A 27,846-nucleotide genomic window follows, 5' to 3' on the forward strand; every position below is an offset into this window, starting at 1 on the left:
ACAGTTTCATAACTTTAAATCTACTCATGTAATAAACAAAAAAACGGTAAATGGTCATCAGGGATAACCTCTTTTGTAAAGGTGTGACGTTTACAGTTCGGTTATCTTTCCAAAGTCGGAATGTTGTTTTATTTAATTGCAAAAGAAAAAGGAAGACAATTTCGTCATACATTTTCCCTCTGTTTTCATTCATCTGACAACACTTCCAATAGTCCTACAGGTGGCACAAGAGAGCTCATCCATTCAGTCTCCGGTTTCCACTACGCGCCTTTCATTTTACTAAAGATAAGCCACTCTTCTATTTCTGTCAGGCGCAGCCGCCCTCGTCCTATTGGGGTCCATTGATAGGCAGTGGTTAAAAAGCGCACGAGCCGCTGTTCTGTTATGAGAGCACTGCAGGACTGTCACTGCAACGGACGGAAGGGCGCAACACAGTGGCAGTGTCTACACGCAACTCCGTGCTTACTTATTTCTGTGCGCACTTGCGACAACTGGGACTGTTTGCGAGAATCGGGAAGCAACTTGACAAAATCAGCAACAAGTTTAAAAAAAATAATTTGTTGAGCCTAGCATTCATTGATTCAGTCAATTTCTGCATTCTTTTGCTGTCTTGGAGTAGAGTATTTTTTTTAAGAAGGAAATCAGTCCAGTAGACCTCTATTCTATTCAGACCGTTTGTTTCATAAACAACACGAACAATATTAGTTTACTTATTGATCACAACTTTGGCTGCAATAACTCATTTGAACCACAGTAAAGCAAAACGGTGTACGCTTTCTATACAATATTATCTCGGTTCTCTCATTATCTTGCTCATTGCCGTCGCGTTCAAGATGATGAACACTATGGTCATTTTTGCGGAATTTTTCGTGGTCATCTTGAAAGTGCTCTGGGCTTTTGTTACCGCCGGGGCGAAATGGGTGGTGCGGCCGAAGGAGAAGAGTGTAGCGGGACAGGTGTGTGTGATCACCGGGGCTGGAAGCGGTCTGGGTCGGCTGTTCGCCAAGGAGTTCGCGAGAAGACGGGCTGTACTGGTGCTATGGGACATCAACAGCAAAAGCAACGAGGAGACCGCGGAGTTGGTGAGGGAAATCTACCGGGAGCTGGACAGTGAATCTCCGGTGGCCAAAGAAGGTGAGTTGCCTGAAAATATCTCTCATCCGATTTTTTTTGCAACGCGATTCTTTTGGCTCATTATACTTGATCAAATATTGTCTGGTCAGCCCGGTCAACATAGGCGTTATTCTATTGATCGCAAAATCGTCATAACAAGCTTGTTTAAACATGAGGGTGTTTTTTTTTAAAGCCAACTTGCCTATTTACTGTCGACTCCGTTTATTAGAATATAAGAGCATATTTGCTGCAGCCTCGATGAGCAGCTGGGCTACATCATTCTGAGGAGAACTTCAGTCGGTAAACTCGGCGTGGGTACGGTGCGCTCGCCTCGGGGCAGCTCCCTGTTAAAGTCCTCTCTCGGTCCCTTCGCGGGTTGTCTGTGCTCGTAGCCTACCCAGTCATTGCCGATAGGGGCGATAGTGTACAGGCTCATGTTTGACCCGCCACCACAACACACAAAGTGCTCACGAGCTATACAATAATGTTTCAGAACTGTTGCGTGACAGTTAAAGGGTTTGACTTGTCCATAAACTTGAAAAGAAAAGTTATTTATTCCATGGCTTGATTTTTAAACGTGTTATTACCTTATTCTGATTTGGACTGTCTATTTCTGATTTGACTGTCTTGGCTTCCAGTGATGTACTGTGGTTTATTCTCACTCCCTGTCTCTTCCTCCCCCCCTCCCTCTATCCAGGAGCAATAGGAGGGCTAGAGGAGGTGCTTCCGTTCAAGCCTCAGGTGCACACGTACGTGTGTGACGTGGGCAAGCGGGAGAGTGTGTACTCCACCGCGGAGAAGGTGCGTCGGGAGGTGGGCAACGTGGACATGTTGATAAACAACGCTGGCGTGGTCTCTGGTCACCATCTCCTGGAGTGTCCTGACGAGCTGATCGAACGCACCATGGTGGTCAACTGCCACGCACACTTCTGGGTGAGTCCCCCACACCTACTGTCATCCCGGTCCCCTGTCCCCCATGCCTACTGTAGTGTCATCCCTGTCCCCCACGCCTACTGTAGTGTCATCCCTGTCCCCCATGCCTACTGTACTGTCATCCCTGTCCCCCATGCCTACTGTACTGTCATCCCTGTCCCCCATGCCTACTGTACTGTCATCCCTGTTCCCCACGCCTACTGTAGTGTCATCCCTGTCCCCTGTCCCCCATGCCTACTGTACTGTCATCCCTGTTCCCCACGCCTACTGTAGTGTCATCCCTGTCCCCTGTCCCCCATGCCTACTGTACTGTCATCCCTGTCCCCCATGCCTACTGTACTGTCATCCCTGTCCCCCATGCCTACTGTAGTGTCATCCCTGTCCCCCACGCCTACTGTACTATCATCCCTGTCCCCTGTCCCCCATGCCTACTGTACTGTCATCCCTGTCCCCCATGCCTACTGTACTATCATCCCTGTCCCCTGTCCCCCACGCCTACTGTACTGTCATCCCTGTCCCCCATGCCTACTGTAGTGTCATCCCTGTCCCCCACTCCTACTGTACTGTCATCCCTGTCCCCCACGCCTACTGTACTGTCATCCCTGTCCCCCACACCTACTGTACTGGTATCCTTGTCCCATATCCCACACCTACTGTACTGTCATCCCTGTCCCCACACCTACTGTACTATCATCCCTGTCCCCTGTCCCCCATGCCTACTGTACTGGCATCCCTGTCATCCCTGTCCCCCACGCCTATTGTACTGGCATCCCTGTCATCCCTGTCCCCCACACCTACTGTACTGGTATCCTTGTCCCATATCCCCCACACCTACTGTACTGTCATCCCTGTCCCCCACACCTACTGTACTATCATCCCTGTCCCCTGTCCCCCATGCCTACTGTACTGTCATCCCTGTCCCCCACACCTACTGTACTATCATCCCTGTCCCCTGTCCCCCATGCCTACTGTACTGTCATCCCTGTCCCCTGTCCCCCACGCCTACTGTACTGCCATCCCTGTCCCCCACGCCTACTGTAGTGTCATCCCTGTCCCCCACACCTACTGTACTATCATCCCTGTCCCCCATGCCTACTGTACTGTCATCCCTGTCCCCTGTCCCCCACACCTACTGTACTGTCATCCCTGTCCCCACGCCTACTGTACTGTCATCCCTGTCCCCCACGCCTACTGTACTGTCATCCCTGTCCCCCACACCTACTGTACTGTCATCCCTGTCCCCCACGCCTACTGTCATCCCTGTCCCCCACACCTACTGTACTGTCATCCCGGTCCCCTGTCCCCCACGCCTACTGCACTGTGATCCCTGTCCCCCACACCTATTGTACTGTCATCCCTGTCCCCTGTCCACCACGCCTACTGTACTATCATCCCTGTCCCCTGTCCCCCATGCCTACTGTACTGTCATCCCTGTTCCCCACGCCTACTGTACTGTCATCCCTGTCCCCCACGCCTACTGTACTGTCATCCCTGTCCCCATGCCTACTGTACTGTCATCCCTGTCCCCCACGCCTACTGTACTGTCATCCCTGTCCCCCACGCCTACTGTACTGTCATCCCTGTCCCCCACGCCTACTGTACTGTCATCACTGTCCCCCATGCCTACTGTACTGTCATCCCTGTCCCCCACGCCTACTGTACTGTCATCCCTGTCCCCCACGCCTACTGTACTGTCATCCCTGTCCCCCACGCCTACTGTACTGTCATCCCTGTCCCCCACGCCTACTGCACTGTCATCACTGTCTCCCACGCCTACTGTACTGTCTTCACTGTCTCCCATACCTACTATCATCTAAATCACCTTTATTCCCCTATCCCTGTCCCCTATCCCCTGTCCCCTGTCCCTGTCCCCTATCCCCTGTCCCCTATCCCTGTCCCCTATCCCTGTCCCCTGTCCCTATCCCTGTCCCTATCCCTGTCCCCTATCCCTGTCCCCTATCCCCGTCCCCTATCCCTATCCCCTATCCCCTGTCCCCTGTCCCCTATCCCCTATCCCCTATCCCTGTCCCCTATCCCTATCCCCTATCCCTGTAAACCTACTGTTCTCACAGCTTTGACCTCAGGTTGACCCTTTGGGGCACCGACAAAAAAGACTGGATCAAAGATGTTGATATTTTATAGGGGTATTTAATGCCCCCCCCCCCCCCGGCCAGTTTATTGGGTGGTAAACCGGGGTTATTCCCATGATTACTGTATGACTCATTCAAATGATTGCTAGCCTTGAAGATGAATTAATTCAGGGTTGGAAAGATCTCTCTGAGAACGGCCATGTTTGTTCGAGCATAAAGGAGCCACATAGTTTAAACATCCCTTAACAGTATTTACTACTGAATCTAGTCCGATCTGTGTGGATTATATTGTAACAACAAAGTGACAGCATCCATTCTGTCGAACCTCTCACCTAAACTTGTCACCATCTCCGAGCTTCCATGATCAATGATGATCATTTTTATTTTTTAATTTAATTTCACCTTTATTTAACCTGGTAGGCCAGTTGAGAACAAGTTCTCATTTATAACTGCGACCTGGCCAAGATAGCGCAAAGCAGTGCGACACAAACAACAACACAGAGTTGCACATGAAGTAAAACAAACACACAGTCAATAATACAGTAGAAGAAAATCTATATACAGTAAATGAGGAAAGATAAGGGAGGTTTGGCCATAAATAGGCCATGGTGGAGAAGTAAATACTATATAGCAATTAGACACTGGAGTGGTAGATGTGCAGAAGATGAATGTGCAAGTAGAGATGCTGGGGTGCAAAGGAGCAAGATAAATAAATACAGTATGGGGATGAGGTAGTTGGATGGGCTGTTTACAGATGGGCTATGTACATCACCTCCTGATACTGGTCTGGTGTTTCCTCTCCTCTCCTCTCCTCTCCTCTCCTCCAGTCACCATACATTCCTCTCCTCTCCTCCAGTCACCATACATTCCTCTCCTCTCCTCTCCTCTCCCTCCCTCTCCTCTCTCTCCTCTCCTCTCCTCTCCTCTCCCTCTCCCTCTCCTCTCCTCTCCTCTCCTCTCCTCTCCTCCAGTCACCATACATTCCTCTCCTCTCCCTCCTCTCCTCTCCTCTCCCTCTCCTCTCCTCTCCTCTCCTCTCCTCTCCTCCAGTCACCATACATTCCTCTCCTCTCCTCTCCTCCAGTCACCATACATTCCTCTCCTCTCCTCTCCTCTCCTCTCCTCTCCTCTCCTCTCCTCTCCTCTCCTCTCCTCTCCTCTCCTCTCCTCTCCTCTCTCCTCTCCTCTCCCTCCTCCTACCAGCCTCAGAAAGAGAGGGGTGTGCTGGGTTGAATGTTGTAACAACTGAAGCCAGCTGTTTGGCAGGCAGGCAGGCAAAGATAAGCTGCCTCCCAAATGGCACCCTATTCCCTGTGGGTATGGGTCAAAAGTAGTGCACTGCATAGGGAATAGAGTGCTATTTGGGAGGCAGACATACATTGATGATCCCATTGGTATGTCAATCCCCTCTGCACTGCCCTGAGCCCACTAACATATCCCCACTTCCGCCATGACACACAGCGAGAGAGTGATGGGCGTGAAGCCCAGCGAGACAGAGAGACACGGAGACAGAGACAGACACAGAGACAGAGAGACATGGAGAGACACAGAGAGAGATAGAGAGAGAGCCTGACTGGGTTTGCATCCCAAATGGCTCTCTATTCCCTACATTGTGCACTATAGGCTCTGGTCAACAGTAGTGCTCTATATAGGGAATAGGGTGCCATAGGGCCCTGGTCAACAGTAGTGCACTATATAGGGAATAGGGTGCCATAGGGCCCTGGTCAACAGTAGTGCACTATATAGGGAATAGGGTGCCATAGGGCCCTGGTCAACAGTAGTGCACTATATAGGGAATAGGGTGCCATAGGGCCCTGGTCAACAGTAGTGCACTATATAGGAAATAACGTATAATTTGGGACAGGTTTTCTCTATTTGTTTTACCTCTTGCTTGCAGACAGGCAGGCAGGCAGGCAGACAGACAGGCAGACAGGCAGACAGGCAGGCAGGCAGGCAGGCAGACAGGCAGACAGACAGGCAGACAGACAGACAGACAGACAGACAGGCAGACAGACAGACAGGCAGACAGGCAGACAGACAGACAGACAGACAGGCAGACAGGCAGACAGACAGACAGGCAGACAGACAGACAGACAGGCAGACAGGCAGACAGACAGGCAGGCAGACAGGCAGACAGACAGACAGACAGACCGACTCAATCTGAATGGCCAGAGTAGTTAATTAATAGCCCATTGAAAGTGCACATCCTGTCTGGGTGTGTGTGTTCGTAAACGAGTCCATTCTGAGGGCTGCTTAGAGCATTGTTCAGGAGATTTACCCCCTGTGGTGAGGCAGTTGTGACGGGGGGGACGACGACTTTGTTTAGAAACCTGCAGTGAGAGCCGACTAGCTCTGAAGAACCAGGGGATTTTCATAACACAGGTTGCTTTACAATCGGACATATTTCTTAGTGTTTGTTTACATGTGGTGGTGATGAATGACGCGTTGATTGATCAGAGTGGGTGTTTGTTTGCTGTTCTCTGATGCCGCAGGGATTTGAGTGGAGAGGCTTTCTGTTTCATTCTCAGGGATTTCATGTCTGTTTCATTCTCAGGGATTTCAGTGGAGAAGCTTTCTGTTTCATTCTCAGGGATTTCATGTCTGTTTCATTCTCAGGGATTTGAGTGGAGAGGCTGTGAATTGATTCTTGAAAATGAGCTTGCGCAATCTCTTGTCAGTTCAATGGGCCGTGTAGGAGACAGGTTATATATGACTGATCTATTAACTTAGCGAAGATTCCCTCGACCTAGCGAAGATTCCCTCGACCTAGCGAAGATTCCCTCGACCTAGCGAAGATTCCCTCGACCTAGCGAAGATTCCCTCGACCTAGCGAAGATTCCCTCGACCTAGCGAAGAATCCCTCGACCTAGCGATGAATCCCTCGACTTAGCGATGAATCCCTCGACTTAGCGATGAATCCCTCGACCGTGTAGGATTTATTAATTGCACCTTATTTCCTATCTGTAATAGATTTTTAACGGTCCCCAGTTCCCTTAGGAGTAGTTTAAAATAGTGCGCTATATTTTGCAATAGGGAGCCATTTGGAACGCCGCCGTAGTCAGTGATACAGCAGTAGTCTAGATTCTCATTAGGGCTGCTCCTGATTTTTTTTCTGTCTTGTTCTTTGCGAAGGGACGGACGGAGGGAGGCAGGGAGGGGAGGGGAGGGAGGCAGGGAGGGGACGGAGAGAGGGAGGGGACGGAGAGAGGGAGGGGACGGAGAGAGGGAGGCAGGGAGGGGACGGAGAGAGGGAGGGGACGGGGAGAGGGAGGGGACGGAGAGAGGGAGGGGGAGGGGACGGAGGAGAGGGAGGGGACGGGAGAGGGAGGGGACGGAGAGAGGGAGGGGACGGAGAGGGAGGCAGGGAGGGACGGAGAGAGGGAGGCAGGGAGGGGACGGAGAGAGGGAGGGACGGAGAGAGGGGAGGGGACGGAGAGAGGGAGGCAGGGAGGGGACGGAGAGAGGGAGGCAGGGAGGGGACGGAGAGAGAGGGAGGGACGGAGAGAGGAGGGGACGGAGAGCGGGGAGGCAGGGAGGGACGGAGAGAGGGAGGGGACGGGGAGAGGGAGGGGACGGAGAGAGGGAGGGGACGGAGAGAGGGAGGGGACGGAGAGAGGGAGGGGACGGAGAGAGGTAGGGGACGGAGAGAGGGAGGGGACGGAGAGAGGAGGGGACGGAGGGAGGGAGAGAGGGAGGGGACGGAGAGAGGGAGGGGACGGAGAGAGGGAGGGACGGAGAGAGGGAGGGGACGGAGAGAGGGAGGGGACGGAGAGAGGGAGAGAGGGAGGGACGGAGAGAGGGAGGGGACGGAGAGAGGGAGGGACGGAGAGAGGGGGGACGGAGAGAGGGAGAGAGGGAGGGGACGGAGAGAGGGAGGGGACGGAGAGAGGGAGGGGACGGAGAGAGGGAGGCAGGGAGGGTAGATGAAAGCAGGTTCTAATGAATGGGGACAGTCCAGCCTGTCAGAATGGAGCATTGTGGTCCATTAAAGACACCAGAGGGAAGTCGCGGCTTTGGGATTTTCAGGAATCCAATTTATTTGGGTTGCCTTAGTTAATAATATGGTAATGTAGCCCACGTAGGGCTCTGGTCTAAAGTAGTGCACTATGTAGGGAATAGGGTGCCATAGGGCTCTGGTCTAAAGGAGTGCACTATGTAGGGAATAGGGTGCCATAGGGCTCTGGTCTAAAGTAGTGCACTATATAGGGAATAGGGTGCCATAGGGTTCTGGTCTAAATAGTGCGCTATATAGGGAATAGGGTGCCATAGGGTTCTGGTCTAAAGTAGTGCACTATGTAGGGAATAGGGTGCCATAGGGCTCTGGTCTAAAGTAGTGCACTATATAGGGAATAGGGTGCCATAGGGCTCTGGTCTAAAGGAGTGCACTATATAGGGAATAGGGTGCCATAGGGCTCTGGTCTAAAGTAGTGCACTATATAGGGAATAGGGTGCCATAGGGCTCTGGTCTAAAGTAGTGCACTATATAGGGAATAGGGTGCCATAGGGCTCTGGTCTAAAGTAGTGCACTATATAGGGAATAGGTTGCCATAGGGCTCTGGTCTAAAGTAGTGCACTATGTAGGGAATAGGGTGCCGTACGGCTCTGGTCTAAAGTAGTGCACTATGTAGGGAATAGGGTGCCATAGGGCTCTGGTCTAAAGTAGTGTACTATGTAGGGAATAGGGTGCCATAGGGCTCTGGTCTAAAGTAGTGCACTATGTAGGGAATAGGGTGCCATAGGGCTCTGGTCTAAAGTAGTGCACTATATAGGGAATAGGGTGCCATAGGGCTCTGGTCTAAAGGAGTGCACTATATAGGGAATAGGGTGCCATAGGGCTCTGGTCTAAAGTAGTGCACTATATAGGGAATAGGGTGCCATAGGGCTCTGGTCTAAAGTAGTGCACTATATAGGGAATAGGGTGCCATAGGGCTCTGGTCTAAAGTAGTGCACTATGTAGGGAATAGGGTGCCGTACGGCTCTGGTCTAAAGTAGTGCACTATGTAGGGAATAGGGTGCCATAGGGCTCTGGTCTAAAGTAGTGTACTATGTAGGGAATAGGGTGCCATAGGGCTCTGGTCTAAAGTAGTGCACTATGTAGGGAATAGGGTGCCATAGGGCTCTGGTCTAAAGTAGTGCACTATGTAGGGAATAGGGTGCCATACGGCTCTGGTCTAAAGTAGTGCACTATGTAGGGAATAGGGTGCCATAGGGCTCTGGTCTAAAGTAGTGCACTATGTAGGGAATAGGGTGCCATAGGGCTCTGGTCTAAAGTAGTGCACTATGTAGGGAATAGGGTGCCATAGGGCTCTGGTCTAAAGTAGTGCACTATGTAGGGAATAGGGTGCCATAGGGCTCTGGTCTAAAGTAGTGCACTATGTAGGGAATAGGGTGCCATAGGGCTCTGGTCTAAAGGAGTGCACTATGTAGGGAATAGGGTGCCATAGGGCTCTGGTCTAAAGGAGTGCACTATGTAGGGAATAGGGTGCCATAGGGCTCTGGTCTAAATAGTGCACTATATAGGGAATAGGGTGCCATAGGGTTCTGGTCTAAATAGTGCGCTATATAGGGAATAGGGTGCCATAGGGCTCTAGTCTAAAGTAGTGCGCTATATAGGGAATAGGGTGCCATAGGGCTCTGGTCTAAAGTAGTGCACTATATAGGGAATAGGGTGCCATAGGGTTCTGGTCTAAATAGTGCACTATATAGGGAATAGGGTGCCATAGGGCTCTGGTCTAAAGTAGTGCACTATGTAGGGAATAGGGTGCCATAGGGCTCTGGTCTAAAGTAGTGCACTATGTAGGGAATAGGGTGCCACTTGGGACTTAGTCGTCCTCTTTGCTCTTACACAAACACATGCACGCCGGTGTCGTAGGTCAATGCAGATGGTCCTATCACACAGAGCTGTTATATGTGTTGTGCCGGTAGGCCATAGCAGGTTGTACACAACTACAGTTCCATATTATGGCTCAACAACTAACCACAAATGGGATTTAATGCTCGTCTTATATATATATTTATAATTGATTAGGACATTCAAACAAGTTTAGGCAATATGGTGCTTTTTTTTAAGCTTTAAAACAGCTTTTGTTGGTATTACTAAACAGGGCATTTTCATTTCAGTGTTTGCCAAAAGAAGGGATTAAAATCAGGGGGAGAGAGTGGTCCTGTTCTTCTGTTTTAGTTTATACAGGAAGGGAGGGAGGTGGTTCCTTCCCAGCTCTGCTGCTTTCTCAAGCCTGTCATCTCTCTGTTTGGACATAAACAGCCTAAAGCACATTTCTCCTCCATGTCTGTTCAAGGTTCATTTTTAATGAGGGAAAAGTAAGAATATATATAATATTTTTTAATCCTCCATAAACCTTAATTCGGTTTTCTATGTTTACAGATTATTATTCCAACGACTATCCCGTAACCAACGACTATCCCGTAACCAACGACTATCCCGTAACCAACGACTATCCCGTAACCAACGACTATCCCGTAACCAACGACTATCCCGTAACCAACGACTATCCCGTAACCAACGACTATCCCGTAACCAACGACTATCCCGTAACCAACGACTATCCCGTAACCAACGACTATCCCGTAACCAACGACTATCCCGTAACCAACGACTATCCCGTAACCAACGACTATCCCGTAACCAACGACTATCCCGTAACCAACGACTATCCTGCAGGCTGGCAGCAGCTCGGCTGCTACCCAGGGTAACAGTTACAGATAATTATCATAAACTCCCTCCTCCTTTCCTCCTCTAAAATGTCTATCAGAGTCCACAACTTGTACCCGTACGTGCAGCAGGGTTGCAGATTCTTGGGACCGTTGATTTTCATACTTTTTCTAATTCTCAGCACGGCTCAACTAATTTCTCCAACTGTCAACACATTCAAATGAGTAGAGGATGCGTACGCGGAGCAGGGGGGTGGTTGGTAGTTTTGGGGAGGTGCACGTTCGGGCTGAGCCCCCCCCACGGACGGTGATCTCAGAGCCACATACCATTGGGAGGCCAGACTATCACGTCTACGAATCTGGACCTGTTACAGTGAAGCTTGAAGTGTTCCCCTTCCCTCTCTGGCCTCTCCAGCACCACCAGCCGTTTCCTCCCCTCCCTTCTCTTCTTCTCCTCCTCTCTTCCTCCCCTCCCTTCTCTTCTTCTCCTCCTCTCTTCCTCCCCTCCCTTCTCTTCTTCCCTCCTCCTCTCTTCCTCCCCTCCCTTCTCTTCTTCTCCTCCTCTCTTCCTCCCCCCTCCCTCTCTTCTCCTCCTCTCTTCCTCCCCTCCCTTCTCTTCTTCTCCTCCTCTCTTCCTCCCCTCCTTCTCTTCTTCTCCTCCTCTCTTCCTCCCCTCCCTTCTCTTCTTCTCCTCCTCTCTTCCTCCCCTCCCTTCTCTTCTTCTCCTCCTCTCTTCCTCCCCTCCCTTCTCTTCTTCTCCTCCTCTCTCCCTCCCCTCCCTTCTCTTCTTCTCCTCTTCTCTTCCCCTCCTCCTCTCTGCTCCAACGTGACCTGGCAGTGGGTTCACTGCACTGACTCCATCTGAAATGGTCCAACGAGTGTGGAAACACGAGGAAGGGAGAGACTGAGCTTGGGAAGGGCAGAGTGCAGATGGGAGGAGGAGAGAGGGGGGCTGAGAGAGATGGAGAGTGTGTGTGTGTGTGTGTGTGTGTGTGTGCACGTGTTTTTGGATAGCACGGTTTGAATTGAGCCACGATGGAGACAGGAAGTAGGTGGTTATCTAAGCATGATTCTGCCAGGCAACACACACATACATACATACACACACACATACATACATACATACATACATACATACATACATACATACATACATACATACATACATACATACATACATGCATACATACAGTGCCCTCCCCCGTCTCCAGCATGGGTCCCTGATTGGTCCCTGATGGTCCCAAGGCCTGATTCAGAGGTCCCGGCCCGGCCCAGCATGGGTCCCTGATTGGTCCCTGATGGTCCCAAGGCTGTATGGGAACCACCCTGCCCAGCATGGAACCCTGATTGGTCCCTGATGGTCCCAAGGCTGTATGGGAACCACCCTGCCCAGCATGGAACCCTGATTGGTCCCTAATGGTCCCAAGGCTGTATGGGAACCACCCTGCCCAGCATGGAACCTGATTGGTCCCTGATGGTCCCAAGGCTGTATGGGAACCACCCTGCCCAGCATGGAACCCTGATTGGTCCCTGATGGTCCCAAGGCTGTATGGGAACCACCCTGCCCAGCATGGAACCCTGATTGGTCCCTAATGGTCCCAAGGCTGTATGGGAACCACCCTGCCCAGCATGGGTCCCTGATTGGTCCCTGATGGTCCCAAGGCTGTATGGGAACCACCCTGCCCAGCATGGAACCCTGATTGGTCCCTGATGGTCCCAAGGCTGTATGGGAACCACCCTGCCCAGCATGGAACCCTGATTGGTCCCTGATGGTCCCAAGGCTGTATGGGAACCACCCTGCCCAGCATGGAACCCTGATTGGTCCCTAATGGTCCCAAGGCTGTATGGGAACCACCCTGCCCAGCATGGGTCCCTGATTGGTCCCTGATGGTCCCAAGGCTGTATGGGAACCACCCTGCCCAGCATGGATCCCTGATTGGTCCCTGATGGTCCCAAGGCTGTATGGGAACCACCCTGCCCAGCATGGGTCCCTGATTGGTCCCTAATGGTCCCAAGGCTGTATGGGAACCGCCCTGCCCAGCATGGGCCCCTGATTGGTCCCTGATGGTCCCAAGGCTGTATGGGAACCACCCTGCCCAGCTCTGACCAGCCGGTCCCGCGCCACGGATCAGACGTCACTTCCCTTTACTCTTTGAGGAAGAGGATGTACGGACACGCCTGGTGCCCGAATGGACGACGTGTGTCGCACAGCCGAGAGTCGAATGTGGAAACTAATAGATTCGGTTTCAGTCAGCTGTCCTGATGAGCCTGGTCTGGTGACTGGAGGAGAGGGGAGGGGAGGAGATGAGAGGGGAGGAGGAGATGAGAGGGAGGGGAGGGAGGAGATGAGAGGGGAGGGGAGGGGAGGAGATGAGAGGGGAGGGGAGGAGATGAGAGGGGAGGGGAGGAGATGAGAGGGGAGGGGAGGAGATGAGAGGGGAGGGGAGGGGAGGAGAGGGGAGGGGAGGAGAAGAGAAGAGAGGGGAGGGGAGGAGAGGAGAGTCCCGGTATTGGCCTGGTTGTGTCGAGAGCATCAGGTTAATGGACATGGAAAGTTCTGTCTGGTGTACAGAGAGGAGATTCAGCCGTGACTCATTCACAGTTTACAATTTAATGGAATTTAACAGATGCTCTTATCCAGAGGCATTTACAGAGTCCCTCTTCTGAATTGTGGTTTTAAGTAGTGGAGATAACCATGGATAAAGTCACAGTATATTGATCAGGGTATTCAACAGGAGAGAGATGTCCCTCGATCTCACAGTGCTCATGTAGTGCACGTTCATCTGCAGGGTGGGAAGAAAAGAGAGAGAGACAGACAGACAGACAGAGAGACAGACAGACAGAGAGACAGACAGACAGAGAGAGAGACAGACAGAGAGAGAGACAGACAGAGAGAGAGACAGACAGAGAGAGAGAGAGACAGAGAGAGAGAGAGACAGAGAGACAGACGGAGAGAGAGAGAGAAGGAAGGCCGCCACTTCCTGTCCCGCCACTTCCTGTCCCGCCACTTCCTGTCCCGTCACTTCCTGTCCCGTCACTTCCTGTCACGTCACTTCCTGTCCCGCCACTTCCTGTCCCGTCACTTCCTGTTCCGTCACTCCCTACAGGCTAGATTAGACGAAAGGGTCGTGGTGAGTTGCTGTCTGACCCACTTATGTGACAATTGGTTTCTTGTCTGCGGGTCTTGGGCTTGACGTGATGCCAAGCGACAGGAGATAAGTTCCCCTCTCTGCATTCCTGCCCGGCCTGGAGAAAGGAGGCAGCCAGGCAGAAGGGTCGTACTTGACTGGTTTTATATGAGCCCCCAATGGACTAAGTGCACCTGTAGGCTGGCTGGACTGGGCTAGTCTGGACTGGGCTAGTCTGGACTGGGCTGGGCTGGGCTAGTCTGGACTGGGCTGGTCTGGGCTGGTCTGGGCTATGCTAGTCTGGGCTGGGCTAGTCTGGGCTGAGCTGGGCTGGGCTAGTCTGGGCTGAGTTGGGCTGGTCTGGGCCGGGCTAGTCTGGACTGGGCTGGTCTGGGCTCTGCTAGTCTGGGCTGGCTAGGCTGGGCTGGCTAGGCTGGACTGGGCTGAGTTGGGCTGGATGTGGTTGGAGGGAGTTAGCGATTAGGGTGTTGTGTGTGTGTGTGTGAGAGTCTGCGTGTGACAGAGTAGAGGGTGTCTGTGTGACAGAGTAGAGGGTGTCTGTGTGACAGAGTAGAGGGAGTCTGTGTGACAGAGTAGAGGGTGTCTGTGTGACAGAGTAGAGGGAGTCTGTGTGACAGAGTAGATGGTGTCTGTGTGACAGAGTAGATGGTGTCTGTGTGACAGAGTAGAGGGAGTCTGTGTGACAGAGTAGAGGGAGTCTGTGTGACAGAGTAGAGGGTGTCTGTGTGACAGAGTAGAGGGTGTCTGTGTGACAGAGTAGAGGGTGTCTGTGTGACAGAGTAGAGGGTGTCTGTGTGACAGAGTAGAGGGTGTCTGTGTGACAGAGTAGAGGGAGTCTGTGTGACAGAGTAGAGGGTGTCTGTGTGAGCACTGCTGCTGCTACTCACAACCAAGTCTCTCTCTTTAATGAGTCTGGGAAATGTCTGACCACTGTTGCCCTTGATGGCCGTGTGTGTGTGTGTGTGTGTGTGTGTGTGTGTGTGTGTGTGTGTGTGTGTGTGTGTGTGTGTGTGTGTGTGTGTGTGTGTGTGTGTGTGTGTGTGTGTGTGTGTGTGTGTGTGTGTGTGTGTGTGTGTGTGTGTGTGTGTGTGTGTGTGTGTGTGTGTGTGTGTGTGTGTGTGTGTGTGTGTGTGTGTGTGTGTGTGTGTGTGTCAGAAGGAAGGTAGTCTTGAGGTTTCAGGGGAAAGAGACTTCAGAATAGTATGGATGTTTGAGTTCAGTACTAGAATGTTTTCTATGCATCAAGTCTTTTTGCTTTGTTAACCTTTCAATCATTTACAATCACTGTCGCTATGACGACGCACACCTGACTGAGTCTCTCTCCACCACAACAATTCCCTTCTGTCGCTATGACGACACACACCTGACTGAGTCTCTCTCCACCACAACAATTCCCTTCTGTCGCTATGACGACACAAACCCTCCACTTACTCTAGCCTCAATCAATACAGCAATCAAAACAGAAATGTTGTTGTGGATCTCTCTCTCTCTCTCTCTCTCTCTGCCTCTCTCTCTCTGCCTCTCTCTCTCTCACCCTCTCCCTCACTCTCTCTCTAATTCTCTCTCTATCTCTCTCTCTCTCTCTCTCGCTCTCCGGCCTCCGGTCAGTGTCAGCTCTCTCTCTCTGGCCTCCGGTCAGTGTTGGGTTTGTTCTAATTAAATGACCATCTGGTCCTTCTGTGTCTCCAGTATTTGTTAATATGGTCATACTGTTATATTATATATTATTATACTGTTCCTGTTGGTCAGACACAGGCAGTAATATGCTCTGACACCCCAGCTGTGAGCAGCTTTCTGTGGTCCAGATTCTCTTGCAGCAATTAGAGGCAAGCAGCGGGCAGGACATCCCGGGCGGGGGCCTGGGGGCAGGGCGGCTTTCGTTGGGGGGGGGTGTAATTCAGCGGAACTGGGATCCTTGAGGCCCAATTACGGACCGTTCTGATGTAAGACAGGAACCCCTGGTCGATTTTCACAGGTTTCGTGTCTGAGAGGTCGCCAGAGGTTACCGGCCGACACGCCAGAGATGCCATGAGAAGCAGGGAATCATGGGAGGCCTGGGGTTTGGGCAGAGAGCGGAGTGGTCCCTGTTTGCTTGCTATATGTAGGCGGAGGTTACTAGAGACAGAAACAAGTCCTGCAAGTGTAACTCTGTCTTCCCTCAATCTCTGACCTCACAGTTCTGCCCTGAAAGCAAAAGCTTTTCAATAGCAGTTTACCAGAAATGTTTTGTTTTCCTGCCCTGGTGGCAGGCAGGCCCAGTCATTGTGCTGCTGGATCAAATCAAAACCAAGCCTCCCTCCTCCCTCCTTTCCCCCTGTACATAATGATGCAGTGTGGGAGTGGGTTCTGGGTTGAGTGAGTTGGCTGGACCAGGTGCGGGCATATCTCTGTTAATGCTCCGTTTGCACACACATAACCCCACACACCCACCTCCATTTTGGCACGGAGAAACCTGTCTCTGCTCTTTTCCCAGTCCTGATATTCCTTCTGGCACGTCCTCCCCTCCCCTCCTCTCACCCAACGCCCCATCCCTCAATAAATTGAATATTGCAGCAATTTCAGATTTTAATGTCCTGGAAAAGTGATGCTTGGTTCTGAGTCAGATCTTATTGCAGTAATCTACCTAGCTTACTGTTGCAGAACAGAGCACACCACCTTACATTACCATGATCTGCCTGCCAGTTCTTTAAATCCCTCTACCCCCCCCTCCGTAGATCATAAAGGAAGATTGGCTGGAAGTGATTAATGCTCCTTCTAGCTTCACACATAACAAACAGAGAGAGAAGAGATATCTACACCAGTCTGGTTATCAGATAGACACAGAGAGATATCTACACCAGTCTGGTTATCAGATAGACACAGAGAGATATCTACACCAGTCTGGTTATCAGATAGACACAGAGAGATATCATAATACACAGAGTGTATCACGGTACCATAAAAGTATGTCTGTTTCCCAAATGGCACCCTATTCCCTATATAGTGCACTACTTTAGGCCAGAGCCCTATGGCACCCTATTCCCTATATAGTGCACTACTTTAGGCCAGAGCCCTATGCCATCCTATTCCCTATATAGTGCACTACTTTAGACCAGAGCCCTATGGCACCCTATTCCCTATATAGTGCACTACTTTAGGCCAGAGCCCTATGCCATCCTATTCCCTATATAGTGCACTACATTTGTCCAGAGGGTAGTGCTCTATATAGGCCATAGGGTGCCATCTCTCTCTTTTCTCTGTCTCTCTCTTTTCTCTGTCTTTCTCTGTCTCTCTCTTTTCTCTGTCTCTCTCTGTCTCTCTCTCTCTCTCTCTATTTTCTCTGTCTCTCTATTTTCTCTGTCTCTCTCTTTTCTCTGTCTTTCTGTCTCTCTCTGTCTCTCTCTTTTCTCTGTCTCTCTCTTTTCTCTGTCTCTCTCTTTTCTCTGTCTTTCTCTGTCTCTCTCTTTTCTCTGTCTCTCTCTGTCTCTCTCTCTGTCTCTCTCTCTCTGTCTCTCTCTTTTCTCTGTCTCTCTCTTTTCTCTGTCTCTCTATTTTCTCTGTCTCTCTCTTTTCTCTGTCTTTCTGTCTCTCTCTGTCTCTCTCTTTTCTCTGTCTCTCTCTTTTCTCTGTCTTTCTCTGTCTCTCTCTCTCTCTCTTTTCTCTCTTTCTCTGTCTCTCTCTCTCTCTCTTTTCTCTCTTTCTCTGTCTCTTTTCTCTGTCTCTCTCTTTTCTCTCTTTCTCTGTCTCACTCTTTTCTCTGTCTCTCTCTTTTCTCTGTCTTTCTCTGTCTCTCTCTCTCTCTCTCTCTTTTCTCTCTTTCTCTGTCTCTTTTCTCTGTCTCTCTCTTTTCTCTCTTTTCTCTGTCTCTCTCTTTTCTCTGTCTCTCTCTTTTCTCTGTCTCTCTCTTTTCTCTGTCTCTCTCTTTTCTCTGTCTCTCTGTCTCTCTCTTTTCTCTGGCTCTCTCTGGCGCTCTCTTTTCTCTGGCTCTCTCTGGCGCTCTCTTTTCTCTGGCTCTCTCTGGCTCTTCCTGGCTCTCTCTGGCTCTGTGAACTGAACTCCTTCAGGGTATGTTTAGAACTCAGTGATATAATCTAGAACTCTGTCTGTGTGTTTCTCTTGGCTTCTCTGTTTCATCAAGTTCTACAGTATGGACAATCCTCAACCAACAAAGTACTACTCTGGTTGACTCTAATACAACACCTAATGTGATAATAAAACATTGTTTTATATATATATATATATGGGGCAGGTGCAATTTAACACCATAACACATTCTTTTTTATTTGTATTTTTTATTATGTTTATTTCACCTTTATTTAACCAGGTAGGCTAGTTGAGAACAAGTTCTCATTTACAACTGCGACCTGGCCAAGATAAAGCAAAGCAGTTCGACACAAACAACAACAGAGTTACACATGGAGTAACACAAACACACAGTCAATAATACAGTAGAAAAGTCTATATGTGTGCAAATGTAGTAGATTTGGGAGGAAAGGCAATAAATAGGCCATAGTGGTGAAATAATTAATTACGATTTAGCAATTAGACACTGGAGTGATAGATGTGCAGAAGATGAATGTGCAAGTAGAGATACTGGGGTGCAAACGGAGCAAGATAAATAAATACATCACAATATGGGGATGAGGTAGTTGGATGGGCTATTTACAGATGGGTTCTAGTATATTATCTTTTCAGTGATTGAGTTCTATGTCCATTTTCTAGCACCAGTACTCCCAGAGATGGTAATGAGGATGGGGGGGGGCAGAAAGTTGTTCTGTTGTTGTTATTCCTCCTCGACACCAACACCTCAGGTCTAAGTGAAGTTAGCACTGTTAGGCCCTCCCTAGTCTTCAATCTCCCTCAGTGTTGGTCTTCAATCTCCCTCAGTGTTGGTCTTCAATCTCCCTCAGTGTTGGTCTTCAATCTCCCTCAGTGTTGGTCTTCAATCTCCCCAGTGTTGGTCTTCAATCTCCCCTCAGTGTTGGTCTTCAATCTCCCTCAGTGTTGGTCTTCTCCCCCAGTGTTGGTCTTCAATCTCCCCTCAGTGTTGGTCTTCAATCTCCCCCAGTGTTGGTCTTCAATTCCCCCAGTGTTAGTCTTCAATCCCCCAGTGTTGGTCTTCAATCTCCCTCAGTGTTGGTCTTCAGTGTTATCTCCCCCAGTGTTAGTCTTCAATCTCCCTCAGTGTTAGTCTTCAATCTCCTCAGTGTTAGTCTTCAATCTCCCTCAGTGTTGTTAGTCTTCAATCTCCCTCAGTGTTAGTCTTCAATCTCCCCCAGTGTTAGTCTTCAATCTCCCTCAGTGTTAGTCTTCAATCTCCCTCAGTGTTGGTCTTCAATCTCCCCCAGTGTTAGTCTTCAATCTCCCTCAGTGTTAGTCTTCAATCTCCCTCAGTGTTAGTCTTCAATCTCCCTCAGTGTTAGTCTTCAATCTCCCCAGTGTTAGTCTTCAATCTCCCTCAGTGTTAGTCTTCAATCTCCCTCAGTGTTAGTCTTCAAATCTTCAATCTCTCCCAGTGTTGGTCTTCAATCTCCCCAAGTGTTGGTCAGTGTTTCTTCAATCTCCCCCAGTGTTGTCTTCAATCTCCCCAGTGTTAGTCTTCAATCTCCCCCAGTGTTCTCCCTCAGTGTTATGTTTCACACCAATCCCAGTAGATAGAAGTTTCAGTAAGGCACAGATCTAGGATCAGTTTAATCCTTCTTAAATTTTAATGTTAGCCATTAGAGGGAAGGCCAAAGGGCTCTTGTCAAAAGTAGGGCACTATGTAGGAAATAATGAGCAATTTGGGATACACAACCTCTCACTCTTTCTCTCTCCTATCACTTTCTCTCTATCCTATCACTCTCTCCTATCACTTTCTCTCTATCCTATCACTCTCTCCTCATCATCCTCTCTCCTATCACTTTCTCTCTATCCTATCACTCTCTCCTATCACTTTCTCTCTCTCCTATCACTCTCTCCTATCACTTTCTCTCTATCCTATCACTCTCTCCTATCACTTTCTCTCTATCCTATCACTCTCTCCTATCACTGTCTCTCTATCCTATCACTCTCTCCTATCACTGTCTCTCTATCCTATCACTCTCTCCTATCACTGTCTCTCTATCCTATCACTCTCTCCTATTGTTCCGCTTGGGCAGCACAGAGGGCAGTCGGTGGACAGCGGTTGAATTGCATTGTGGTCCATGGTGAGTGAACGGGGACCTGTGATTGGTTCTGTCAGCGGGTCTTTAGAGCCGGGCACTGGATATGTGTGGGAAAAGAACAGACTCGTACAGTAAACCATCTCTTCTCTGTGGTGGCTCTCTCTCCCTCGTTCTCTCCTGTTTTCCCTCTGTCTGTCAAAAAGTCTCCTCTCTTCTCCATGGTGATGCAGAGAAAGAGAGGGAGAGAGAGCGGAGGGGAGAGAGAAACAGAAAGAGGATCAAAGGGTTTTGGCAGAGACAAACTGCACCAGTAAACTAACCTTCCTCTCTTTTTTCCCTCCTTCCCCCTCTTCTCTCTTTCCTATAGACCACCAAGGCCTTCCTTCCCAAGATGTTGGAGCTGAACCACGGCCACATTGTGACGGTTGCCAGCTCTCTGGGGCTATTCAGCACAGCTGGTGTGGAGGTGAGTTACTTCACATGAATGAGACACTCTCTCTCTCTGCGGTTGGTTAGTTAGTAGTACTATGTGGTAGACACAGAGACAGCGACACAGAGACAGCGACACAGAGACAGCGACACAGAGACAGCGACACAGAGACAGCGACACAGAGACAGCGACACAGAGACAGCGACACAGAGACAGCGACACAGAGACAGCGACACAGAGACAGCGACACAGAGACAGCGACAGCGAGACAGCGACAGCGACACAGAGACAGCGACACAGAGACAGCGACACAGAGACAGCGACACAGAGACAGCGACACAGAGACCCCAGACCCCCCCCACAGATATTCGCCTTCCCCTGTCTATTGTGGGCCTGTTACGGGGCCTCTGTCCACAGATGGGGGAGGTCTGTGGGCCTGTTACGGGGGGCCTCTGTCTATTGTGGGGAGGTCTGGGGGCCTGTTACGGGGCCTCTGTCTATTGTGGGGGGGGAGGTCTGGGGGCCTGTTACGGGGCCCTCTGTCTATAGTAGGGAGGGGTCTGGGGGCCTGTTACGGGGCCCTCTGTCTATAGTAGGGGGGTCTGGGGGCCTGTTACGGGGCCCTCTGTCTATAGTAGGGGTCTGGGGGCCTGTTACGGGGCCCTCTGTCTATAGTAGGGGGGTCTGTTACGGGGCCCTCTGTCTATAGTAGGGGGGTCTGGGGGCCTGTTACGGGGCCCTCTGTCTCTGTCTGTCTATAGTAGGGGGTCTGGGGGTCTGTTACGGGGCCCTCTGTCTATAGTAGGGGTCTGGGGGCCTGTTACGGGGCCCTCTGTCTATAGTAGGGGGGGTCTGGGGGCCTGTTACGGGGCCCTCTGTCTATAGTAGGGGGGTCTGGGGCCTGTTACGGGCCCTCTGTCTATAGTAGGGGGTCTGGGGGCCTGTTACGGGCCCTCTGTCTATAGTAGGGGTCTGGGGGCCTGTTACGGGGCCCTCTGTCTATAGTAGGGGGGTCTGGGGGTCTGTTACGGGGCCCTCTGTCTATAGTAGGGGTCTGGGGGCCTGTTACGGGGCCCTCTGTCTATAGTAGGGAGGGGTCTGGGGGCCTGTTACGGGGCCCTCTGTCTATAGTAGGGGGTCTGGGGCCTGTTACATGGGGGCCCTCTGTCTATAGTAGGGGTCTGGGGGCCTGTTACGGGGCCCTCTGTCTATAGTAGGGGGTGGGTCTGGGGCCTGTTACGGGGCCCTCTGTCTGTAGTAGGGGGGCCTGTTATGGGGCCCTCTGTTTGCAACTGGGGGTCTGGGGCTGGGCCCATAGGGCCCTTGGCTCTGAGTGAAGAACAGGCTGACATGTCTCCGTGGGAGGGAGACATCTTCATCAGGTTCTTTGTGAAACCATCGCAGCTCTCTCAGTATTCACATCACAGCCAATTCACTTAAATGGAGGGGACTTTGTTTTCACTTTTTTTTGTGTGTGTGTGTGTGGGGGGGGGGGGGGTCATCTTTCGTCCAGGCCCCTCACTGTTTCTTTTTGTGTGTTATCTGAGTCAGTGTTAAAAGGATTTGATGTGGTCATTTGTCCTGGGGACAATAAGAAGAGTGGCTGTAGCTGTCACTCCTCGCACTCTCTGTGTTCCAGAGAAGCCTTCTAGAATGCTTCTTTAATATTCTAGAACACATGGACTCCCTCTCACTCCTCTCTCCCTTCCAGAGTGGTGTCATTTTCATTCTGTCTCCAGGCACCGCTACCCCATTGCCTTTTGTTTTCCTAGCTGTTGTTGCACAGGCGGGAACTCATCCATAACCATTAAGTCTCTCTTCAAAGGGACTGGAGCACAGTCAAGGTTTTAACCTATAATACTTCATAGAAATTGAATGTGATTTTAAGGCAGGAGGGACTATTCACTTAGGAACCATAGTTTGGCAGGCATGTCACGTGGGCACCATCTCATCTCCTTTATCCTCTCTGGGTTTGCTGCTTTTGAAGATTAGGCCCCCGGCGAACCATCAAACCCTCCCCGACCCATGAATCAATCCAACCCCAACCCAACCCAACCCAATAACCCAATCCCAGCCCATAACCCAACCCAATCCCAGCCCATAACCCAATCCATAACCCAACCCATCCCAGCCCATAACCCAACCCAATCCCAGCCCATAACCCAACCCATCCCCAACCCATCCCAGCCCATAACCCAACCCAATCCCAGCCCATAACCCAATCCCAGCCCATAACCCAACCCCAACCCATCCCAGCCCATAACCCAACCCATCCCAGCCCATAACCCAATCCAATCCCAGCTCATAACCCAATCCCAGCCCATTACCCAATCCCAGCCCATTACCCAATCCCAGCCCATAATCCAATCCCAGCCCATAATCCAATCCCAGCCCATAACCCAATCCCAGCCCATAACCCAATCCAATCCCAGCTCATAACCCAATCCCAGCCCATAACCCAATCCAATCCCAGCCCATAACCTAATCCAATCCCAGCCCACAATCCAATCCCAGCCCACAATCCAATCCCAGCCCACAATCCAATCCCAGCCCATAACCCAATCCAATCCCACAACCCAATCCCAGCCCATAACCCAATCCCAGCCCATAACCCAATCCCAGCCCATAACCCAATCCCAGCCCATAACCCAATCCCAGCCCATAACCCAATCCCAGCCCACAATCCAATCCCAGCCCACAATCCAATCCCAGCCCACAATCCAATCCCAGCCCATAACCCAATCCCAGCCCATAACCCAATCCCAGCCCATAACCCAATCCCAGCCCATAACCCAGTCCCAGCCCATAACCTAATCCAATCCCAGCCCACAATCCAATCCCAGCCCACAATCCAATCCCAGCCCATAACCCAATCCAATCCCAGCCCAACCCAATCCCAGCCCATAACCCAATCCAATCCCAGCCCATAACCTAATCCAATCCCAGCCCACAATCCAATCCCAGCCCACAATCCAATCCCAGCCCATAACCTAATCCAATCCCAGCCCACAATCCAATCCCAGCCCATAATCCAATCCCAGCCCATTACCCAATCCAATCCCAGCCCATAATCCAATCCCAGCCCATAACCCAATCCAATCCCAGCCCATAACCCAATCCAATCCCAGCCCATAACCCAATCCAATCCCAGCCCAGCCCATAACCCAATCCCAGCCCATAACCCAATCCAATCCCAGCCCATAACCCAATCCCAGCCCATAATCCCCAATCCAATCCCAGCCCATAACCCAACCCAATCCCAGCCCATAACCCAATCCCAGCCCACAACCCAATCCAATCCCGATGCCCATTCTATTCCAGTGTAATTCTACGACTGTGTCTTGACTCCAGTGTGATAGCTACACAGGATTTAACACCTTTTCCTCTCATGACCCCTATAGGATTACTGCGCTAGCAAGTTCGGGGCCATCGGCTTCCACGAGTCGCTGAGCCACGAGATCAAGGCTTCGGATAAGGATGGCATTAAGATGACGCTGGTGTGTCCCTACCTGGTGGACACGGGCATGTTCAAAGGCTGCAGGATAAGGTGAGACATCCATCATCAATCAATCAATCATCAATCAATTCATTCATCCATTCATCCATCCATCCATCAATCAATCATCAATCAATCATAAATCAATCAATCCATTAATCCATCCATCAATCAATCATCATCAATCAATCATCAATCAATTCATTCATCCCTCCATCAGTCAATCATCAATCAATCCATGCATCCATTCATCAATCAATCATCAATCAATCATCAATCCATTAATCCATCCATCAATCAATCATCAATCAATCAATCATCAATCAATTCATCCATTCATCCATTCATCAATCATCAATCAATCCATTCATCCTTGCATCCATCAATCAATTAATAATCAATCAATCCATTCATCCATCCATCAGTCAGTCAATCAATCATCAATCAATCAATCAATCCATTAATCCATCCATCAATCAATCATCAATCAATTAATAATCAATCCATTCATCCATTCATCCATCAATCAATCATCAATCAATCAATCAATCCATTAATCCATCAATCAATCATCAATCAATTAATAATCAATCCATTCATCCATCCATCCATCAATCAATCAATTAACCAATCAATCCATCCATCCATACATATATCAATCAATTAATCAATCAATCAGTCATTCCTCTCAAATCAATTAATCATAACATGATTCATAACATTTTCGTAGTGCTTTATCACTTAGCATTTTAAATGGCTATTTAAATAGACTTTGGAGGTTAATAATTAAATTAAACTAAAATTAAATTATGTAAATTATTACATTAAACGAAACCAGGGAGCCTACTGCTAACAGCAATGTTCCTTAAAAACAAATTCAGTCACGGAGCAAATTTCCCGTCTACTGAGAGCGCACGCAAACTTCAACGTTGTGAAAATTCTACTTATGACGTGAACACTGAGGCTGTACCCACTTTGAGTTACAGTTTTAACATTGGACCAGTAGGTCACTGTGGCTATTTGATCATAATATGGTGTCCTACCATCGAAAACTATGGAGAAAATGCATCCCATAATAATATCCTACCATCAAAAACTATGGAGAAAATGCATCCCATAATATTTTAACATGGAAATAGCTGTTCTATCATTCGGACTACAGGGGCAGACAATGTGTGGTGTTCAATGTAGACCTACAGACTGTTGAAGACCTCAATCAGACTGTTGAAGAAAAACACACGCAGGGCTTGACCTTTAACCTGTTTATCCACGTGTCCTTCAGACAAGGAGGTGACTGACAAAATAAAATGCATAATTATTCCCAAACCATTATTACAGGAGAATCAGACAAATTATGCTACCCCTCTGCCTATTGGCTACTTATCTTATACAAACCTCTCTCAAAATACAACACTGCCCCTTTAAGACCGAACAAAAGCTCTCCGTTACCTGACTGGCTTTTCATTCATCCATTAGTCAATCATCATCAATCAATCATCAATCAATTCATTCATCCATCCATCAGTCAATCATCAATCAATGAATAATCAATCAATCCATTCATCCATCCATCAGTCAATCATCAATCAATCATCAATCCATCCATCCATCCATCCATCCATCCATCCGAAACATACACGTTTATGTGCTCTTGTAGGAAGCAATCACTTCCCCCATTTGCTGATTAAATAAATTAAATCAATTAGCTATAACTTGGCTAATAACTCCCTAACTAGAAAGATTATGTACAAATATACACACATGGCTACATGCAATGGGCTAGTGATGTACTGCAATGCACTGTACTGTACTATACACGGAGTGTACAAAACATTAAGAACACCTGCTCTTTCCATGACATAGACTGACCAGGTCAATCCAGGTATGATCCCTCATTGATGTCACCTGTTAAATCCACTTCAATCAGTGTAGATGAAGGGAAGGAGACAGGTGGTTAAAGAAGGAATTTTAAGCCTTGAGACAATTGAGACATGGATTGCGTATGTGTGCCATTCAGAGGGTGAATGGGCAAGACAAAATATGTAAGTGCCTTTGAACGGGGTTTGGTAGCAGGTGCCAGGCACTGGTTGGTGTCAAGAACTGCAACGCTGCTGGGTTTTTCAAGCTCAACAGTCCCCTGATTGTGTCAGGAATGGTCCACCACCCAAAGGTCATCCTTTGGACACAACTGTGGGAAGCGTTGGAGTCGATATGGGCGACACCTTGTAGAGTCCGTGCCCCGGCGAATTGAGGCTGTTCCGGGGGGTGGGGTGGGGGGGCAAAAAGGAGCGCAACTCAATATTAGGAAAGTGGTCTTAATGTTTTGTACACTCAGTGTACTGCACTGTTCTACGGAGTTGACTAGTGCCTTAACCTGTATGTCGATGTCAGTGTACCAAACCAAGGGACACCCTCTCTACCCCCCCTAGCAGGTGTACCGTGAATACTGTTCCCCTCTTTAGTTACAATGGTCCCCCTGAACTGGCCTATTCTAGGTGTTGATATAAATAGGTATGGTTTCGATAAGATCAGACTTGGTTGTGTGTTGTGTACAGACTCTGCACTACGTTGCTGAATAGCACCCTGGGCACTTTCCCCTTGTGTTTATGTGTGTGTTCTGCCCTCGTTCTGGCTGTCTCTAACTGTTATGCCACTTCCTGTCTGTACAGGAAAGAAATCGAGCCATTCCTGCCTCCCCTGAAGCCAGAGTTCTGTGTAACACAGTCTATGAGGGCCATTCTCACCGATCAGGCTATGATCTGCACCCCACGCATAGTATACATGGTTAACTTCATGAAAAGGTCAGTCCAGTCTTTCTCCCTCTGTCTTTCTCTCTCTCAATTCAATTAATAAATACATGCTTTATTGGCATGAATGGGTGGTTGCCATCTCTACTCTACTCTCCTCTCTTTCCACCTCCATCTCTTCTCTTTCCACCTCCCTCTCTTCTCTTTCCACCTCCCTCTCTTCTCTTTCCACCTCCCTCTCTTCTCTCTCCACCTCCCTCTCTTCTCTCTCCACCTCCCTCTCTTCTCTCTCCACCTCCCTCTTCTTCTCTTTCCACCTCTCCTTTCTACAGTGTTCTCTCCCCTTTCTACAGTGTCTGAATGAACTCAGTCCCCTCCTCCTTTGAACTCACAGTGTCTGAATGAACTCAGTCCCTCTCCTTTCTACAGTGTGTTGTGAATGAACTCAGTCCCTCTGCTTTCTACAGTGTCTGAATGTATTCATGTCTCTAAATGAAGGGCTTTGTGTATCTGACCTCTGTTTTCTCTCCTCTCTACAGCTTCCTGCCCTTCGAGGCCATCGTTTGTATGTACAGGTTCCTCGGTGCTGATAAGTGTATGTACCCCTTCCTTGCCCAGAGGAAGGAGCTGATGAACAACAACGAGGCTAAGGGGGACATCTAGGGGGCGCTGTTGCCGTGGGGTGGGGCCCATAACCCTAGAGGCACAAGGATAAGACCACTGAGGGTGCATGGAGGAGGAGGAGAAGGAGGAAGAGGATTTTAAAAGACTGAATCTAGACTGGTGAACTTGCATTGAGCAGATACAAAGGTCCTCTGAAACGATGCCAGCTGTGTACTACACAAAGGATTTTATTTCTCTACGTTTTTTTCATATTGTCTTTTTATTTGTTATGTTGTTGTTTTTTCTTCTAAGGTTTGTTTAAAGAAACCAACCATCTATATACTGTGTCAATAGTTATTTTTTATTTTTTTTTAATCATATGAAAAAAAGGTATTAACTATTTACGTAATGTAGTCACCAACTTTTTATTTAGTATCTTTGTAAACATATACAGTATGTTACTGTACAGTAAAATCTTGTCACTTTCA

At 49.5% G+C, this 27,846-nt stretch overlaps 1 protein-coding gene across 1 annotated transcript; it reads left to right on the plus strand.

Moving 5' to 3' along the window:
* Window positions 1-392: 392 nt before the first annotated feature.
* On the plus strand, window positions 393-27,846 carry LOC135537785 (retinol dehydrogenase 10-A). Its single transcript, XM_064963799.1, has 6 exons — window positions 393-1,134; window positions 1,811-2,046; window positions 20,450-20,548; window positions 23,914-24,059; window positions 26,678-26,809; window positions 27,295-27,846. The coding sequence occupies exons 1-6, from the start codon at window positions 834-836 to the stop codon at window positions 27,416-27,418; spliced, it is 1,038 nt and encodes a 345-aa protein (XP_064819871.1). The 5' UTR covers window positions 393-833; the 3' UTR covers window positions 27,419-27,846.

The sequence above is a fragment of the Oncorhynchus masou genome, unplaced genomic scaffold, assembly GCF_036934945.1.
Source record: "Oncorhynchus masou masou isolate Uvic2021 unplaced genomic scaffold, UVic_Omas_1.1 unplaced_scaffold_843, whole genome shotgun sequence".
Taxonomy (NCBI): domain Eukaryota; kingdom Metazoa; phylum Chordata; class Actinopteri; order Salmoniformes; family Salmonidae; genus Oncorhynchus; species Oncorhynchus masou.

Coding starts and splice junctions, on each gene's coding strand:
- LOC135537785 (XM_064963799.1), top strand. CDS start 834: ATGATGAACACTATGGTCATTTTTGCGGAATTTTTCGTGGTCATCTTG. Junction 2,047..20,449: donor ACTGCCACGCACACTTCTGG/GTGAGTCCCCCA, acceptor TCTTTCCTATAG/ACCACCAAGGCCTTCCTTCC. Junction 26,810..27,294: donor ATGGTTAACTTCATGAAAAG/GTCAGTCCAGTC, acceptor TCCTCTCTACAG/CTTCCTGCCCTTCGAGGCCA.